Genomic DNA, 19723 nt, shown 5'->3' with positions numbered 1-19723 from the left:
CCCACCTCACACACCACAGAACCAACACAGGATGCAGCCACTGCTTTCCATACTCCTACCAAATCCAACTAGGGGTCACATGTACTTGCAATGCCTCACAGTTATCCTGACGCTGGCTGACAAATGCCTTCAGGGAGGCTCTGAAGCCACAGAAAGACTTCCCATAGTATTAAGACTACATAAAAGTTTGAAATCACTAAAACATAGTGTCTGCAATTCTATAAGTTCCCACATTCCCAACCAGCATGTGTGGAGATTTGTGTTTCTTGCTCATTTAAACAAAGCATAGGTAAAGGCAGATGAATGGGGTGAGGTGGGGTTGTGAGATGGGAAGGGGATGAAATCATGGTGCCCAGCAAAGGGGAGGCAGAGAGGAGAGGGGAAGGCCACTAATGGTAATGTAACTGGGGGAAGGGGGTGCAACTGGAGCAGCAACCCCAGATGCCTCCTTTGTGGGGAGCGCAAGAGCAGGATAGGAACCTGGACTTCCCTGCCTACCAGTGACCTAAACATAGCTCCATGACTCCTACCACCCCCAGCCAGAAAGACAGCTCCAAACCTGGCCCACTTTCTACCCCTAACTTTAACAAGTGAAGAGGGTCTAAGATGTGCAGAGGCTTTTTTTACTTTCAATCACAGCACTTTTAGCTTAGGAAGTGAAGGGAAGATTCACTGTGCTTTGGAAGGCTGGGACTGCCTGTGGGCACTGCAGGCTCAGGGCAGAAAGTGCTTGCAGTAAAGCTGCTCACATGTGCAGCTCTGACCCTCCAGCCCCTGACTCCCTTGTCATCCTTACCTGGCCTGCCCAACCTATAGTGGCAGTCATCCTTTGCAAGGTGTAAGACTCATTCTTAGCAGGAACCTCCTGCGTGCTCTGGGTGCATCCAGCCTCCAAATTACAAGGGCTAAAAACAGGCAGTGGGTTTAATCTGTAGTTGATTAGTCCAAAATCCAATTTACAGTAGACTCCTGATTTACGTGTATATTGCGTTCCTGAGAAATCTCGCATATGTCGAATTTGCGCGACTTGAGGTGCATTTTCCCATAGGAAATAATAGAAAAGTGAAGGGTTGCATTCCTTAGACCTCACATTTATGACACCAAAGGTACCAAAATAAAACCTTTTTCAACCAATACTTTATTTATTATGTTACAAAAACATATTGTAAACATATTTATTCAGTTACATTATAAGAAATGCACACAAAAAGTACAAAATGGACATACAACAATCTTCAATCCATCCATCAATGGGGAGCTGAGTCTTCATCCAGGTCGAACATATCAAAAGATGGTGGTGACATCTCTCCCCAGAAGTGGCTGGCTCTCCCCGAGAAGTGGAGGGCTGAGAGTTGGTTGATTGACTCAAGATAGTGATGTCCCACTTTCTGAAGAACTTGTCCAAGGAAGACTGCACTGAGCAGTGCCGCTTCTCCCTGTAAAGCTCTGTGTAGCAGGCATTGGCTTCCTTCATCAGCCCGGCAACCTTTGCGCTTCTTTCATGATCGGGGTCGTTTTAGTCAAAGAAGGCTAGGTAATCATCCAAAAGTTTGAACGCATCAGCCATGCCTTTCATCGTGAGAACTCATTGGGAGGGCCTTTCATTTTCTTCCATAGGCTCTTCCTCTTCATGGCGCTCCTTATCCAGCTCAAGAAGATCCTCGTTTGAGAGTTCCTCCCTATGGCAATGAAGCAGCTCAGCTATGTTCATAACTTATTTATACTCAGTATAAAAAAGTGTTGGCTGCTGCTTTGCAGTCTGCTGGTCACTTCTGGACTTCTGGCCTGGCAGCCGACCCTCTTGCGGACTGGCAGCCAACCCTTTACAGCCTGGTATCAGGCTGTGGCCCAGGGGTTGGGAACCTCTGTACTACAGCACTGTATGTAAGACTAAACTAAAACCAGCAGACTAAAGCCAACAGTAAAAGATAGTCAGTCAAGCAAAGATTTATCTCCTCCTGCTTAGAAGGTACATGCAAGTCAAAATCACCTTGGGATGGAGGACATCAAGAGCCTTGCATCAAGCAGGGAAAAGGCTATTAGTGCCATGCTAAGATCCAAACTCAGATTCACAAGGATCTTTTATGAGACCAAATAGTTGGAAAAAAATGTTATTTGCAAACTTTCATGCACAAACACCTTTGGTCAGGCAGAGGAAGAGTCAAAGTGGTAATTTGGATCCTTCACAGGTACTTCATGCGGGACAACGGGCTTGTCCTCTGTAAGGTCTCGAGGTTGCTGCTAGAGAAAATGCTGAGATCTGAATCAAACTAGTTGTCTATTTTTTTAAGCCAGTGGAAAATATTAGAAGATATGGAAGGAAATGGCTGTGATGAAACGAAGGTGTTTGCAGAAGGGACGCTCCCCAGGCTCCTGGGTTCCCTTTGGGGGCTGTCAGCAGCGCCTCTAGCACAGCAGTCTGAAGCCATGGGGGGCTCCTCGATCCCCTTCTTGCCCCTCTAGGTTGCTTTCTGCAGTGTGCTTTGTGGGAAGCGTTTCTCTTAAGAAGGATTGAGTAGGGGAGAGCCTGGAGGTCCCAGGACAGTGGCAGGGCAGGCGGGCCCTGTGGTGGTTCAGGGAAAGGGTGGGCCAGTGCCACCCTGTGTTCAGCTGACCTTGTGGCGCAATGGCAGTGTGTCTGACTCCAGATCAGAAGGCTGTGTGTTCAAATCACACCAGGGTCATAGCTGCCTCTTTTGGACCCAATTCTGTCGAGGACAATATAGTGCAGGGCTCCCTTCGTGTATTTGTCTCGCCTTGGGCTCCCCCTCTGCTTCTCTTGGGGCTGCGAGCAGCAGAAGCAGAGCTATGGGGAGCGGCGCTGTGGGGAAGGCTCAACCATGACCAGGGCTTGCTTTCTTCATGTACCAGCGGGAGGGAGACACCCTTTAGGCTAGGGGTTTAACTCAAAAAAACGAGGGGGGAGGTGTGGCTTTTTTCCATCTGTAGCTGACTCCGTGGCGCAACGGCAGCGCGTCTGACTCCAGATCAGAAGGCTGTGTGTTCAAATCACACCGGGGTCAGCGGTGCTCCCTTTTCCCTCAGCAAGCTGGGAGGTGCCAGGCGTTTTTAGTAGGCACTGATTTGGGGGCGGGGGCCTGCCTCAGCCAGGGGGTGTGTGGGTGGCAGGTCCGTTGTGGCAGCCCCATGGGTGCGCGGTTGGGGGATCGGGGGCAGCTGCCGGGACGCAGCTTTAGAGGCGGAAACCACAGGCTGTGGCAGGGACGCAGCCTTCCAAGGAGCGGGAAGGAGCACTCCCCGTGTGGCCTCGTGGCGCAACGGTAGCGCGTCTGACTCCAGATCAGAAGGTTGTGTGTTCAAATCACACCGGGGTCACTTCCCTTTTCTGCCTCTCACAGCCGTTGCTCGCAGGGCTTGTGCCCCTGCGCGGGAGGATGGGGGCACTGCATAGGCTGCAAAGGCAAGTAAGGGGGAAAACCGACCGTGGTCATGGGCTGGCGGGAGGTGGCATGGCCAGATCTGCCTGCGCGGACCCGCCCCACCTGCTGCCGCCCCTCCTTCCCCGAGGAGCCGGCCGGTTTTCCTCGCTCTGAAAGGGGTGTGTGTGCGTGCATGCACGCTTGCCCTCGGTGCGTGTGTACGCGTGTATGTGAACTCACCCTTGCAGGTGTGTGTGTCTGCAGTTGCCCTAGATGTGTGTGCGTGCGCTCACCTTAGTGGGGGTCTGCTTACCCTAGTTGTGTGTGTGCTCATCCTAGGGGGATGGGTGTGTGCACACACACAGATTTGCCCTGGGTGTGTATGCATGCATGTGTGCCCACCCTAGGAGGTGTGTTTGTGTCTGTGAGTGTGTGTGCTCACCCTAGGAGTGTGTGTGTATGTGCCTGTGCTCGCCTTAGGTGGGATATGCTCACTCTGTGTGTGCGTGCGTTTTGGGAACAGCTTGGCAGGCTCTCACAAGTGACATGCCAATGTGTAGCTGTCTTCTGGTCCCCTCTGTCTTCTGGTCCCAGGCAATTCAGGCTTTGCTGTCTGTTGCAAAGCACTGCTGCCTCTCATGCCCATCTGCACTGTGGCTTTTGGAAGGGGCAGCGGGGAAAGCTCTTTGCCTGGCCCCTTAGCTGTGAAACCTGCCCCAAGATACTAGGAAGGGGGTGTGGGGAGTCCTGGAGGCCCCTCCTGCTTTTGGCTGGGCTCTGTGTGTCACTACACTCCTGTCCCCAGGAGCAGTCCAGCCTGAATCCCAATGCTTACCCTGTGAGAGAAGCAGATTGTGAGGGACAGTTTCAAGGGAGTCAAGATGCACAGGCCAGTGATCACACCCAAGGCTAATAAGGCCACCCTAGGAAAGAACAATGGTCACAAACCCCTGACACAGTTTCCTTGCTCCCTCCTGAATTGGCCAAGAGACCCTTATCTCAGAGGAATGGGCAGGAGTGCAGAAACCTGAACTGTATAAAACTCCCCCACACAAAGGCAGAGACTGGAAATTGCCTGAAGCCTGGAGGAAGGTTTCTGAGGGCTTCCCACCGGGTAGTGAATATATGTCAGTGTATGTATTCTCTGCTGTATGTAGCTGCTCTTGTGAATATTGTGTGACTGATGATGACATCCCAATAAATCACAGTATAGTTTGGAGGAACTAGCTTTGGCTTCTCTTGTACTTCTTCAGATCAAATAAAAGCCCCCAGAGACATCTTGGGTATAATATAAGAAGCAGTGGGAAAAGCGCTTTGCCTGCTCCCATGCCATGAAACCTTCTACAAGATACTGGGAAAATGTCACAAAGCTGTGGCTGCTTGGTCTTGAAGGGGAGGCACAGCAGAGGGCTATTTCTGATAACCTTAGTGTGCCAGTGCAGCGTGTCTGACTGCAGGTCACAAGCAGCTGTGCGTTAAACCACAGATACGTCCTTTTCTTCTAATTCCCACACCTTACCCCCTGCCCCTGCCGGTGTGTGCTTGCTCCTTCTCACTGGACATGTCCACACGTACATTTACGCCCAAGTCTTCATAAGTCGTCATATTTATTGTGCAGTACAAGTGTGCTCATATAGATCCGCGCCTGTACTGTGCAGTCATTTTGGTTACTGTGCAGTAAGTGTGCATGTGTACATGTGCCCACTGTGCAGTGTTGCGTTGTTACCACGTAGTAGCATTGCTGGGCACTAACCGTGATGCAATGATACTGCACAGTAGTAACAGTAGCTCATTGTTATTGTGCAGTAGTGTCAGAAAAAAATCATGCGGTGACTGTACTATGCAGTAACACTAGTTACTGCACTGTCATTTAGTTCTTGCATAAGTAAGTACTACACAGTAACAACTGCACAGTCTGCCACTCATGTAGACATGGCCAGTGTCTAATGTGTAAAGAGAATAACTTCTTTCAGGAGTGTTGGTTGTAGCTGTGTTGGTCTAAGGACATAGGCAGACAAGTTTATTTGGGCAAATATGACATCTTTTATTAGAACAACCAAATAGTTGGAAACATTGTTTTTACAAGCTTTTGTACACAAACACCCTTCTTCAGACTGACCCTTCAGAGTCTGCTGGTGTCTGTGTACCCTCTAGGGTCGAATAGAAGCTTAAGCCAATATGCAAAATGCAGGTCTGTGAAAATGCAAATACAGGGCAGGAAAGATCAGAGGGGATAGGAGTTATTGGGTGTGAGATGTGGGGGTGAGGGGGTGGGGGACCAAAAAAGGGAATGTTGACCTGTGATAAAATGTAGCATAGCAGGTAAAATGTAGAAAGGTTACCTGGGGTTATCAGATGGCAGACAGGTTATAATGTGCCATAAATCCAATTTCTATAATTAGTGGATGATTTTTTGTATCCAGCAGATATGTGAAATGAAGTTCCTAGGCTTGTCTACGAAAGGCGTTTTGTAAATTCCCTTTGAGGAGTAGAACTGAGAGACTGGAGAGAGAGTGGTTGTCTTGTGAGACATGTACACTTGATTTTATTTAATGCTCTATGTGTATGGGTACCCTATAAGCACTAGCTATGCCTAGGAGGTTCCTTCTCTGCCTAGGAGGTTTCCTTTCTGTCTTAAGTAGAACATACTTTCCTGATGCTGTTTCAAACTTCAAAGACCACTGAATTCAATGGAAGGACTCCAGCCCAACTAGTAACACCTTCTAAAAGCTGCCCCATGGTAACAACAGGCACTTGTTAAGCAAGATTTCTGTGAGCAGGCCTTAATTGGACCTATCATACCATAGAATCATAGAAAGTTAGGGTTGGAAGGGACCTCAGGAGGTCATCTAGTCCAACCCCCTGCTCAAAGTAGGACCATTCCCAGCAAGATCATCCCAGGCAAAGCTTTGTCTAGCTGAGTTTTGAAAACCTCCAAGGATGGAGCTTCCACCACCACTCTGGGTAACCTGTTCCAGTGTTTTACTATTCTCTTAGTGAAAAAGCAACAGTCTCAAGTTGCAGCAAGGGAAGTTTAGGTTAGATATTAGGAAATTCTTCATAATATCTAACCTAAACTTCCCTTGCTGCAACTTGAGACTGTTGCTCCTTGTTCTGTCATCTCCCACTGCTGAGAACAGTTTAGCTCCATCCTCTTTTGAACCCCGTCTTCAGGTAGTTGAAGGCTGCTATTAAATACCCTCTCAGACTCCTCTTCTCTAGACTAAATAAGCCCAGTTCCCTCAGTCTTTCCTCATATGTCATGTTCCCCCAAACCCCTCACCATTTTTGTTGTCCTCCACTGGACTCTCTCCAATTGTCCACATCCTTTCTGTAGTGGGGGGCCCAAAAATGAACACAGTACTCCAGATGAGGCCTCACCAATGCAGAATAGAGGGGAATAATCACTTCCCTTGACCTGCTGGCAACACTCCTATCAACGTAGCCTAGTATACTGTTAGACTTCTTGGCGACAAAGGCACGCAGCTGGCTTATATTCAGGCTATTGTCCATTGTAACCTCCAGCTCCTTTTCTGCAGAGCTGCTGCCCAGCCAGTCAGCCCCCCAACTGTACTGGTGCATAGGATTGTTCTGTCCTAAATGCAGGACTTTGTGCTTGTCCTTGTTGAACTTGATAGGATTTCTTTTGGCCTAATCCTCCAATTTGTCTAGATCACTCTGAATCCTAGCCCTGAATCTACTACTCTCCCCAGCTTGGTGTAATCTGCAAACTTGTTGAGAGTGCAGTCCATCCCATTTTCTAGGTCGTTGATGAAGATATTAAACAAAACTGGCCCCGAGACCAACCCCTGGGGCACTCCACTTGATACCAGCTGCCAACTAGATATCAAGCTATTGATTACCACCCTCTGAGCCCAAAGCTCCAGCCAGTTTTCTATCTGCCTTACAGTCCATTCATCCAGCCCATACTTCCTTAGTTTGCCAGTGAGAATGCTGTAGGACAGGGGCGATGTGCACCCCCGAGCATGGCGGTGCACCTCCTACTGAAAGGTGCTGCCGACACTGTCAGCAGCATCTGCGGGTGGTCGCCACTTGCCACCCTGCCGCCAACACCGCTGGTGGCATCTGCACACAGTATGCAATCCCTGCTGGCTGCCACTGCCAGCAGCCAGCAGCGGCTGAGGGTGGTTGGCCACCCTTGATTGGCACTCACCATCCCCCCCTGCCACCGACAGCACCGTCAACATCTGCAGGAGCTCCCTGGCTTACCATCACTGCGCTCCTACTGCTGCCACTGCACTTCTGCTGCTGCCGTGCCCCCCAGCTGTTGGGGGCATGTGTTGTTCATGCTGTGGGAGACTGTATCAAAAGCCTTGCTAAAATCAAAGTACACCATATCCACCAGTCTCCTCGCATCTACAGAGCCAGTCACCTCATCATAGAAAGCAATCAGGTTGGTCAGACATGATTGGCTGACTGGTTTGTAGTTCCCTGACTCCTCCTTTTTCCCTTTCTTAAATATGGGCACTATGTTTGCCCTTTTCCAATCATCTGGGACATCTCTTGATTGCCATGAGTTTTCAAAGATGATGGCCAATAGCTCTGCAATCACATCAGCCAACTCCCTCAGCACCGTTGGGTGTGTAGCAGAAAGCCCCCTTTTCCTCTTGCCTGCATTTGCTCTCCCCTCTTTGAATATGTTTTTCCTCTTCTACCTTTTCTTCCTTCCTCTTTCTTTCACTTTAAGATAAGGAATTGTGTTTTAAAACTTGTATGTGTGCATTTTGTATCTCCCCGTGTATTTTGGTATTTTTATCTATTTGTGTGCCATGGCATTTGTAGCTTATATTTTATACTCTTCACCTTTCAACTATAAATGTGTTTAGTAACAATGTTAACAAGGGCAGGAGTCAAACTTCCGCTTCCCTGTATCAGGCTGGCCCCTGAAAGAGCGAGTGAATCAGTGATTGAATGTGTAACACTGTAGCAGCAGACAGCAATTAACACCTAAGGAAACCGCAGATCAACCAACGGAAGAACTCAATAGAAGACAATGTAACAACCGGGAAACCTCTAAACGTCACTGATCAAGGGCTAGAAGCCCTGGCCTGAGTTAATCAACACTGGGGACCAACTTTTGGGCTGAATATCTCCAAATCGACCGCTCCCAGAGCCCTATTCAAAATTCATCAACGGACTCCCAAACCTGCATGTACATGCGGACGACCCCTGGGGCTGACAGATGCCATCCAGTAGCCACCGAGGGGGAAAGTCCCATGAGGGTCAATGACCCCTGGATTGGGCAAACCTGAAAACTGGGGAGTCACCAAAGTCTGCTAAAGACAGATAAAAAGCAGTGAAAAGTGACCCTCAGCGGCACCCTCTTGATCTCCAACTTGACCAGCACCCGACCTGTCCAGCCAGAAAGACCAGCTGGCGACCCCCTTCTGGAGGATAACACCACGCTGAAAGAAGCCTCGACTGGCCATCAACAGCAGACTTCAGCGCTTGTAGGATAGGTATACCTGACTCTTGTAGCTTGCTACTATGTGTGTGCATGTGTGTGGGGACCAGCCCCAAGGTTTATGATTTAACTTCATTACAGTGTTTCAATCCGCCTAATAAACCAGAATTTTAAGGATCCCAAGTTGGACATTTGTAGCCAACAGGTGCATCCGATTTGGCCTCATGGACTTGTACACATCTAGTTTTTCTAAGTAGTCCCTAACCTGTTCTTTCACCACGGAGGGCTGCTCACCTCCTCCCCAAACTGTGCTGCCTGGTGCCGTAGTCTAGGAGCTGACAACTCCGTGAAGACTAAGGCAAAAAAGGCATTGAGCACTTCATTCTTTTCTACATCCTCTGTCACAAGGTTGCCTTCCCCATTCAGTAAGGGTTCCACACTTTCCCTGATCCTCCTCTTGCTACTGACATACTTGTAGAAACCCTACTTGTTACCTCTCACATCCCTTGCTACCTATAACTCCAGTTGCACTTTGGCCTTGCTGACTTCATCCCTGCATGCCCGAGCAATGCTCTTATACTCCTTCTTAGTTGCTTGTCCAAGTTTCCACTTACAAGCTTCCTTTTTGTGATTTAGTTTACTGAAGAGTTCCCTGTTAAGCCAAGCTGGTCTTCTGCTATACTTGAGAGTCTTCCTGCACATTGGGATGGACTGCTCCTGTACTCTTCATAAGGCTTCTCTGAAGTACAGCCAGCTCTCCTGGACTCCTCTCCCCCTCAGTCTGGCTTCCCAGGGGATTCTGCCCATGAGTTCCCTGAGCAAGTTGAAGTCTTCTTTTCTGAAGTCCAGGGTCCTTGCTCTGCTGCTCTCCTTTCTTCCTTTCCTCAGGATCCTGAACTCAATCATCTCATGGTCACTGCTGCCCAAGTCGCCATCCACTACTACATTTATCACCAATTCTTCCCTGTTTGTGAGCGGAAGTCACCATCTGGTGACTTCCGACATCGTAAATGTATTTTTGTAGCACCATTAAGCTCCATGTTAGTAAAGTAATGAAGGGATTGTTGGGTGGAGCATGAGATCATGGGATTATTGTTGTTTTGTGAGGAAATATCTTTTCTACCCAGCAGAAAGATGAAATCATTAGGGAAACCAGATCTTGATGCGTGGGTGGGGTGGGAGAGAGCCTGGACTCAGCTGTAGTATTTACATCTTGATGGGAATGAGTGAGTGAGCTGACCTACTTAAACATGCTGTAGCGTTTAGAAATATTTGTTAATACTCTTTCAAAATCACACCATGAATGTATTTGTTTAGTATGGCTATGGTGATAACTGAAAGGTGTGCTGGCAACCTCAAGAATTTTCATACAGTATTTTCTGCATTCAAACATTCATCGTACAACCAGGAGATTTGTTTGAAACCTGTGCTGTATGGTTTGGACTCCATTTAAGGCTCCTTTTCCACTTGTTTGTGTGGATTTGTCAAATATTTGTCAGCATTTGTCAAACACAGCCCACATGGTGCTTTTATTATCTCTCTCTCTCTATTTTTAAATCAGTAGATAAGGCCCACAGGCTGCCTATATGCTCAGGGTACTGCAGCAGTGGGGCACCCTTGCTACTACAAATAATCCACCTGCAGCAAATAGTTCTCTAAGAAGCACAGCAAAAATCATTGTGAAAAATTTACTAAGGCTCCGCTCTTAAAACTGGACCTATGTGTGCTGACTCATTCACTTCACTACTTTTGCTGATTTTCTACCTGTGATTGGCCCACATGGGTTCAGTTGCAGGATCACAGGTGAGCGTATTTCTTTTGGCCTAATATAGAATAGTAATTTATGGAACAAAGTTGTAGGAAAAAGGTTTCTCAGACATCAACAGTACTAAATCTAAACTGAACTCCATTTATAATGTCTGTGATCTGTTTACCGCTTTTAATTTTGCTTAAAGGAAGCATGCTTTCTGATGGGTATAATTGCTATTGGATTTTCTTAATCTAAAAACATGGTTATTGCTGTTCTTTGGCCAAGTAGTATCCAAGACTGTATCACTATGGTCCTTGATACTACTTTTTCAGCAATATTATACATGTTAGCTCTTGGCTTATAGCCAATGATGCTTGCATATTAATTTTAATTTCCCCTATAGCACTAATATTAAGTCAGTAAATAATAAAAAGCTTTATATAACCCTTCTAAGAGCTCACATGAGATATACTCTCTGCTCTTGTCATTTCAGCAGGCAGTGCAGTTCCAAAAACAGGTGGGATTTGTATCAGAAGTTCCTCCACACCCTGGGAGAAATATGCTCACCTTCTGATTCACTGATACATGATGCAATGACTGATGTAGATGGATTCATGACCTGCAGTTGAATGGAGCTATTTCTCTAATAGCCTCTGCTTTTAGTACAGGGTCTTTTTAGGTAAGGAATTGATTCTCTCCTTCCTGATTATCCAATAGCTAGAAAAAGAAATCCACATAAGGTTTGCTTAGGTCTATTCCCTTTCTCTGGTTGTGCTGAGATATGCAAGTGACTGAACTCTTCATTGACAAGACAAAGACAAGTCTTTCATGCATGAGCAATTGTTTCTCAAGTTTCAGATGAGCACTACTTCTCCAGCAGACAATTCTACTCTTGCCACAGCCACAATAGCTGGTTAGCGTTGTCACTTCTGCATGGCAGGTGGGAAGCTTACTCTTTTTCTGTTACCTGACTGCAATACTGAAGTCAATGCCATGATACTGCTGGTGATGCATTCTGTGATGTTCAAACACACATATCTCTGGGCAGCCTTGCTTGCCATCCAAACATGAGAGAGCAACAACAGACCAATAACATATCCAGTTGTGTGAAGTGGGAATGAATCAGAGGTTCCTATGGTGGAGGTGGTCCCTGCTGTTCTTGAACAGTTTGGTCTTAATTAAGAGTTTTGTATCCATGCAGAGCTATGAGCATCTAGCTATGCCATTAATAGAAGATAATTCCTTGTGCATCTTTCACTTCAGCAAATTGAAGAGTGGGTCATGGCACTGAATGTTAACCACACAAGAGGTTAAGGCAGCTACAAACCAGTGTTCAGTTGTATCCACAGCACAATAGCTCAGGTATGTCTTTTATTAATGCTGACACCTAACTCTTCTCCTTATGAATACGTAGCTTATATACCACTGTACATTTTAATGCTAGAATAATACGCTGTGAGAAGGTATGGATTAGTTGTACTGTGCAGAAACAAATCTTATGGCAGCAAAATTAAGGTATCTAGAGGCACTGAAGCAGGCAGATCTTTACCTTCCTAAGCTCACCACAAGGCAAGGCAGCCCAAAATTCTGTTGCAGAAAACTCACTCTACATTGTGAAATGTGATGAGTACTGAGAAAGACTACAGGGAGTGCAAGGCACGAGAGTCTGAAACAGAAAATGGAAATAGTGATGCAACTACTTTTAAGTTTGATTGTCTAAAAGCATTGTTCTCAGTTTGTTCAAAATTGCCACCTTCTTCAGCTTAGTATTTAACTTCCACTAAACATAGTTCGTTTTAGTTCTGAGTCATTCGTTTTCTTCTCCAACAGTCCTGGGTCCTCATTTCTGCCCTGTCCCACATTAGGACAGGGAAAGCTAAAGCTGGTTGAATTTTTGATTGGAAAAAAAAAAGTACATTTTATATTTCCCTCCTTCAGAAAAATCATCCCCATGTTTTGAGTAGCTCTAGCAAAATAACGCAAAGCCTCCATATGTTCAGGGGAAGGTTTTTGAATGAGACTGTAAACGGTAGTTTTGGTGTATGTGAATAAATGTGTTTATTAGCATACTTAGATTTATAGATTCATAATTGTAAGGCTGGAAGGGACCTTGGAAGATCATTGGGTCCAGCCCCCCGTGCCAAGCAGAAAAGACAACTGGGGGTCAGGTGACCTCTTGAAGATATACTGGGGGGAGGCAAAAAACAAGGGAGAGCAGGAAACCTGGTACATGGAGGCTTTTTGGGAGGCCTGACAACTCTTCAGGAAGGAAACTTAAAAGGACAGGACCATAATCTGGGAAGTCAAAAAACACTGAGAAGAATGGGAGAGAAGCATGTGAGCACATGCAGAGGGTCAGCTCCTCTCGTTATTGGTGGAGGGGGTCAAAGGGCGGGGGCCTTAAATTCTCTGCACTATCTCATGCCTGCAGTGGATAAGAAGAGTAATCCATCATCATTTCCTCCTTTGGCCTTTCTGCTGCCTCCTGTCTGCATCTTGAGTAAAGCACCCTTCCTTGCCTAATCAAGGTTCTTTGGGTGAATCTGATACCTTTTATTAGACCAACTTAAACAGCTGGAAAAAAATGTTCTTAGCAAGCTTTCTGGTTTAAAAACCCTTCATCAGGCTGAGGAAGCTTCTGCAGTTGGTGTGTGTTCTTCCTGGCTGGAGTGAAGGAATGCGCTTCCTGGATGGAACTGACTTGCCTAATCAAGTCACTTGAGCATTTGACTAGACTGGAGGAGGAGGCTCTTTTTGCGCCCTGTTTGTACAGCGCCGAGCACAGCGGGGCCCTGATCCGTAAACTGGGGCTCTGCTGTGATGCCATCACGTCAATCCCGGTCCCCGGGAGCCTGAGATCGCAGAGGCGGCGGGTGCGGGCTGTGTCTCACCTACACTTCCCTCTCCTTCTCTAGAACGCTGCCTCATCCAGGCGGCTCTAGGACCTGAGGAAAGGCGGCAGGGCAGCAGCGGAGGGGGCGGGGCTTTCATGACGCTACTGGTGATTGTGATGTCACAGAGGCAGCCCCGGGTGCCGGTGAATGTCTCGGAACGCGGCAGGCAGGGGGATGAGTGACTCGGGCGCGGAGGGGCCTGGTTCTGCCCGCTGCCCACCCGAGGCCTGACTGCTGCTGCGGCCCGAGGTGAGAGGCGGGGGCTGCGAGGGCTTCCGTCCCATCCCTGTCGGGGACGTTGGGGCGGGCAGGCAGGGCCATGAAGAGGCTCAGGTGCATGGGCCAGGCAAGACCTGCTCTGTCCTCTGCGCCCCTGGGCTGGGGGCAGGCTGCAGAGAGAGGCCCCGACCCTCAACCCTGCCTGTCGGAGGAAGGGGGTGAGGAATAGCATGGAAAGTACCGCCCTGCTGTGCTAAGGGGTGTGGGGATCAAGATCAACCTCTCTTTTTCTCCAGTGACCCCTTTGCCCTGGCCTCCAGCTCCCTGCACTCCGTTGGCATTGGTAATGTTCTTGCTGGTCCTTTTCCCCCCCGCTGGTCGTTTATCCCCATCTCCCCCACCCTCCTGATCCATGTGGCAGTGAGATGCCAACTTATTTCCCAGCTCTTTTTGACCTCCCTGCTCTGCTTCCAGCACCCACGCTTTGCCCAACCTGTGATTTTTTTTCTTTTCTTTTTGTGGTGGTAATTTGAAAGAAGTCTGAGGGTTTGTGCGGTGGCTGTACATAACGGAGCTGGCTGTAGGCATCCTCGTCTGTAAGCCAGAAGGCCAAGCCACGAGAACTCCACTGTGGGCTGTGTGAGATGAGCTTGGTCTGGCAGCCAGGGGAGCAGTGTCCCCACCTTTCAGCCAGCTCTGTATAATCTGCATTCCTCTTGGTTTTCATGGGAAAGAAGCCCAGGGCTGAGCAAGTCTGAACTGCTTTCTCCCTCCTGGTCTTGGTTGTTGGAGTTGGGACTGAAGCCCATTGAAGAACGTGGGAAAGCTTGTGCTGTGCCATACCTGTTTTGTGGGTATACAGGACATTGGTTGTCAGAGCTTTCAAATCAGTGCTTTTCATAAGGATTGCAGTCCTACAAAATGAAGTGACCCAGCATAAAATAACCCCTCTTCATTGGTGACCAGATGAGTCAGGGCTCAGTGATAGAACTTGGTGTACTATATTTGACCCTGCTCGCTGCTTTTTTCCTACTGCAGGACTCACACCTGGTACTGTAGCTGGAGTTCTGACCTGATCGGGCACTTATGTAGGGCTTGGGGCTTGTATTCCTGCTGACAGGTTATTTACGTTTCCCTCCTGCTTCCTTTCTTTAGGTTACAGTGTAAGGGATGACATAAGCATGGCAGGAGATCGCCCCAGGTGTATGACTAAAATCAACCAGGTCTGAGGAAGAAGTGAAAAGAGACCCTTTGTTTGCATCTGTCCTGGTGCTACATTCTTTTCTTCCAGCTGTCATGGAGACAAATGGCTTGGAGTGGCTGGTGGTTCCCATGCAGCAGCTGGTTTCCTGGGGTGCAGCTGGTGCCATGGTTTTTGGAGGTGTGGTGCCATACATCCCCCAGTACAGAGACATCAAAAGGACACAGAATGCAGAGGGCTTCTCCACTTACGTGTGTCTAGTATTATTGGTTGCAAATATTTTAAGGATACTTTTTTGGTAAGTAGGTAACTCTTTTCTTCCCCCTTTTCAAGCCAGTTTTATATACTGATTACAAAGCTTTGGGTGCAAAATCTCCAAGGATGCAACTATAAAGAGGTAAAGTTAATTACAGTCCCAGTGTAAGTAGATGCATTTGCACTAACCTTAGAGGAATTTACTGCACAAGCTTGATCTGTTTGCATCTTCCTAGTGAGATTATCAGCGTTAATAAGTTACACTTCAAAGCCTCATCCTCTTAGGTTGAAAGAGGGCACTAGTGTAGCTCAGAATTGGATTAATCCATAATACATCTTTCCCTTTTCATTCCCTTCTCTTCCCATTCATGTTACATTGCAAAATATAATGTTCCATATAAGTCATCTTCAGGGATCCTGGTTTTCTCTGATTAACTCCCCCCCCCCCCCCCAATTTTCAGATTAAAAAAAGTAACCCAAAATCCACATCCTTCCATCATTAAAAATTATATTAAATTTTAATCATGGGAAAATGTGGATTTTGGGTTACTTTTTTAAATCCAAAAATGGGGAATTATTTTGTCAGAAAACCAGGATCCTTCGTCATCTCCATTGCAGTTAGTGTGGTTTCACACCAGTAGTTCCTGCAGGCATGTGAAGTCCCATGGATGGGCTTCATAGGGACAAGAGCACCTCACAGTGCTGAAAAATTTAAGAACCACTCTTTTAAAAAGCAACCTAAAATAAAGAAGATCCCGTATAAAAACAGATATGTTTTAGAAAACACTCATGTAGAAAGTACTCTTGACATTCAAAATCTAGATTTTGAAACAGATTTTCTGTTTTGTGTTTATGGAGTAAAATTAAATATTTCCACAGTTTCTTTCCCTGCTTGTAAAAATAAATTTTAGAAAGTTATGTTCCTCTGCATTTTTTTTTTTTTTTTTTTTTTTTTTGTAACTTGAATATTCCTGCACTGTGAGTGAGCACACCTGGGAAACTAAACGTGTAATTGATTGGAAAGTGAATGCAAATAGAAAAAACTAATCTGAGAGTAATTTGGCTAATGGAGCATTGCACATAATCTGCAGAGAGCTGATAGGAGGAGCCACTCCTGACCTATTTGTTTCCAACTGCTTCTAAAGTTCTTTCAGGCTTTTAATTGGAAAAAGCATCCTGGGTTCTTATAAAAGCATCTAAAAAATCTGATGCTGAGGAGTAGAGGAAATGGGGGTTGTCCTCTGAGACCAGAGCTAGAGTGAGATGTAGGAGCTGTCAGTAGTGGGATCGGAACTACTTGTGGGGCTGGAGCTGTATTTACCGGGGAGCAGGAGGCAGGAGATGAGTACAAGAGAAGACAAGAACCAATGGCAGAGAAGCATAAGCAGGAAGCAGAGAGAGAAAGCAACTAACGGACTAATGTGAGGGGGGGGAAGGAACCGAACTGATGAGTGAGGGAGAAAAAAAATGAGAAGTGGAAAGGTCAAAGTAAACATTATATTTTTAAAACTGTGCAAACACTTGTGACACTAGAGGCAGTTAGAATACATCAGTACTTTGCATTTATGTGTATGCAAGTACTGTCAGTGGCATGGAGGAACTGTACAGTTGCTGGGCATTTGTGAATTGTCATTTTAGGATGAGGCTCACTATGAAATTACAAAATCCTTAACTTTAGTCTATCTTAAGCACTCAGTCTGAGACAGATGTGAAAAGTAAATAGTAGAGGTGCACCAATACATTGGTCCGATATTGGATCAGCACCAGTATAAAGAAAATTTTCTGTATCGGAAATCGGCCCGATGTGGCCAATAATTTATCTGATAAATGCATGTATGCAGCTGTGGCACAGCACGTATTCAGCGAGGAGCAAAGCCGGCAGCGTGGAGTGCTGCAGGCAGCTGGTCAGTTTGGTGTGGTGGGAGGGGGAAGGGACATGGGGGCGCAGATCAAGGCCCCTTCAGTGTGGGAAGGTGTGGAGTTGGGGTTTGGGGCTAGGCAGAGGTTGCCCAGCTGGAGTGCGCGCGGGATGCGGGAAGGAGTAGTTCCCACCACTGCGCGGCTCGTCTAGTGCTTGTCTGGCAGCTCCCACCACTGCTCCTGTCACTTATCCGGGGGTGGGGCTGAGGCTGGGCTTTTCCTGTCTGGGCAGATCTGGGGGCACATGCCCCCCCTGTGCCCTCCCAGACGAGTGACGGGAGCAGCGGCAGGAGCCGCCAGACAAGCACTCAATGAGCTGTGCACAGTGGTAGGAGCTGTGCCCCTGTGACGAGCTGCACCTCTGTCCCATGCTCACCCTGGCCTCGGCCCCAGCCTGCAGCTGCTGCCTGTCCTCCACCATGCAGATCGCCTGGGGGGGGTGTCACATGCCCTGCCACCAGGACAAGCTGCTTGTTGCTCTGTCCCATGCCCCTCCCTGCCCCAGCTGGTCAGCCCCAGTGCCATTCCCATTCCCTCCCTCACCTCAGGGACCTTGATCTGCCCCTCCACCCCTTTCCCTCCCTTTCTACCTACCACACCAGACATACCAGCTAGATGCAGCTTTTCAAGCTGAAGAGCTGCGTATTGGAAATTGGATCGGTATTGGCCAGTCTGCCTTCTTCAAAATCGCCTATTGGTATCGGCCCCAAAAATCTGTCAGTTAACCCCTAGTAAATTGTGTAAATAATGAAAAATCAAATTTCAGGTAAGAAAACTTCCATGTCTAATGTGTAAATTTAGAGAGGAAATGGGTCTTTATTATAATACGTATTTTAACCTGGTTGTGATGGCTTATGTGGCTTCTCTCAGTATTTATACATTATTGATGGATCTGTTTAAAGCAGTGGTTCTCCATCTTTTTTTGTACCAGGACCCTTTTGTAAACATCAGTGGCCAGTCCTGACCCAGTGCCCCTCACTCCTGACCCGCTGCCCCTAGCCCCACAGTGTGTGGGGCAGGGGGGTGGGTGTGTGGGGAAGGTTTGTGTGTGGGGCAGGGGGTGGGCTCCAAGCAGCCCCAAGCAACCCCTTGCAAGTTTCCCATGTTTTTCTTCTTTAAAGAAGAATCCATTTTGAAAGTTTGTCCACAACCCTTTCATATATTCTTGTGACCCATTGGTTGAGAAACACTGCATTAAAGGACATTAGCTTTGTGTTTGTTCTGCCCTCTGATCCCTTGAAAGACCCCTTGCATTGCTTTGAATGGATGGCCTCTGCTGTGACCAGGACACACAGACATGATTCAGAGTGTTGTCAGAGCTATAAACTGGATGTATCCTATAACATGCTTAAAGTGTATGATGCAGCCACTCTCATTAAAATAAAGTTCAGTGAAGTTCTATACACTCTTAGTTTGCCCAGCCTGAAGTTTCTGATTCTTCCACCCTTGCTCATAGTGAATAGCCCTGTACTATGTAAGTAGTTCCACTGATACAGAGATGTTTGGCATCACTGTAAAACAATTGTTATGATTTTAAAACAGCATTGTGTTTCCTTAGGTTATTTATTTCCTCAAGATTTAAGGTAACTATTCCACTGTAAGACAGTTAAGTGCTGAGAGGTTTTTTGGGTTTTTTGGTGGGGTAACAGTCTTCAAATGTGTGTGAGGGAAGTATGCAAATGCAAGATTCATTTTTTAAAAGATACATTCTCTTAATCATATCAACGTGCATATAATGTGTTAACTTGTCATGGAGCAGGTTGGTGACTTATTATATTTGCTATACAATATTTAACTGATATTTAGTTTTGTGATAATTCTTTCACCCATGGGACATGTATATCTGACTGCTGGTGTTGCTTTGTGACCAGTCTAGACAAGATCAGCACTCAAAGAACATGACTGTCTGGACACTAAAACCAGGATTATTTATTATTTTGTTGTCATTGCATCGTAGTAGTTAAATGAGTACTACTTGTTTTTTCTTTTTTAAGCCTCTGATTGGATCATATGGTCTATGCCTATATCAAGACAGAGGTCCTTCCTACAATACATTTTCTGATCATTTAATGTCTGTTCTGGCTTTAGAAGTATTGTGTTGGTAGACTTTTATCCCTTTTGAGAACCTGTTTGACATCCTAATGCATGCTGCTGTTACAAAGTGTCTGCTGCTTGTCTTTGAGTTACTCCGTTTGTAGGTAGACCAAAATGCTGTGTGTAACTGCTAAAATATCCGGTGTCATATGATAGAAATGGCATTCAGGGCCTTGCCTCCAATCTGGCATTTAGGTTGTTCATTGCTTTGCAGGACCAAGCATATAGAAGAAGGACCTGAATGATTGGTGGGATTGCAAGGAGGGAAGAATTTTCTAGCGTCTGTGCGCATGTGTGCACATGCACAGGCGATGGGGGGGCACATGCCCCCCCTGGGATTGGCTCCTGACTTGGCACCACTTAGAATGGGGCAGTTTTTTTGCTGAGCAGGTGGGGGGGTGGAGGGGAGGGGAACACACTAAGCCATGGCACAAAAGTATAGGAGAGGATATGGGGCTTTTGGCCCGCCCACAAATTGTGCCCTCCCTACACTCAGGAGCCACCAGTCGTGCGCATGTGTGTGTGTGTGTGTGTGTGTGTGTGTGTGTGTGTGCTCACGTGTGACTTTTCCTAAGCTTGATGTAC

At 47.0% G+C, this 19723-nt stretch overlaps 1 protein-coding gene and 3 non-coding genes across 7 annotated transcripts in view; all 4 read left to right on the top strand.

The window, feature by feature from the left end:
- Window positions 1-2612: 2612 nt before the first annotated feature.
- On the top strand, window positions 2613-2684 carry TRNAW-CCA (transfer RNA tryptophan (anticodon CCA)). The gene has a single exon. It is a non-coding gene; the product is annotated as a tRNA-Trp (tRNA).
- A 267-nt stretch (window positions 2685-2951) lies between these two features.
- On the top strand, window positions 2952-3023 carry TRNAW-CCA (transfer RNA tryptophan (anticodon CCA)). The gene has a single exon. It is a non-coding gene; the product is annotated as a tRNA-Trp (tRNA).
- A 241-nt stretch (window positions 3024-3264) lies between these two features.
- TRNAW-CCA (transfer RNA tryptophan (anticodon CCA)) lies at window positions 3265-3336 on the top strand. The gene has a single exon. It is a non-coding gene; the product is annotated as a tRNA-Trp (tRNA).
- Window positions 3337-13551: 10215 nt separating this feature from the next.
- The window catches only part of SLC66A2 (solute carrier family 66 member 2), a 98764-nt gene continuing 92592 nt past the window's right edge, over window positions 13552-19723 (top strand). Inside the window, exons 1-2 of one of the 4 annotated variants that reach the window (XM_006258247.4) lie at window positions 13552-13698; window positions 14960-15167. In XM_006258247.4, coding sequence (XP_006258309.1) covers window positions 14965-15167 — 203 coding nt within the window. In that variant the 5' untranslated portion in view covers window positions 13552-13698; window positions 14960-14964. Of the gene's footprint in view, window positions 13699-13787; window positions 13887-14823; window positions 15168-19723 lie in introns of those variants that run through there. The other 3 variants (XM_019490454.2, XM_059724304.1, XM_019490456.2) reach the window with 3 other exon arrangements.

The sequence above is a fragment of the Alligator mississippiensis genome, chromosome 3 (assembly GCF_030867095.1).
Source record: "Alligator mississippiensis isolate rAllMis1 chromosome 3, rAllMis1, whole genome shotgun sequence".
Lineage (NCBI taxonomy): Eukaryota > Metazoa > Chordata > Crocodylia > Alligatoridae > Alligator > Alligator mississippiensis.
Note: the sequence above shows the minus strand (reverse complement) of the source record. Positions and strands in the feature narration are given on the sequence as shown.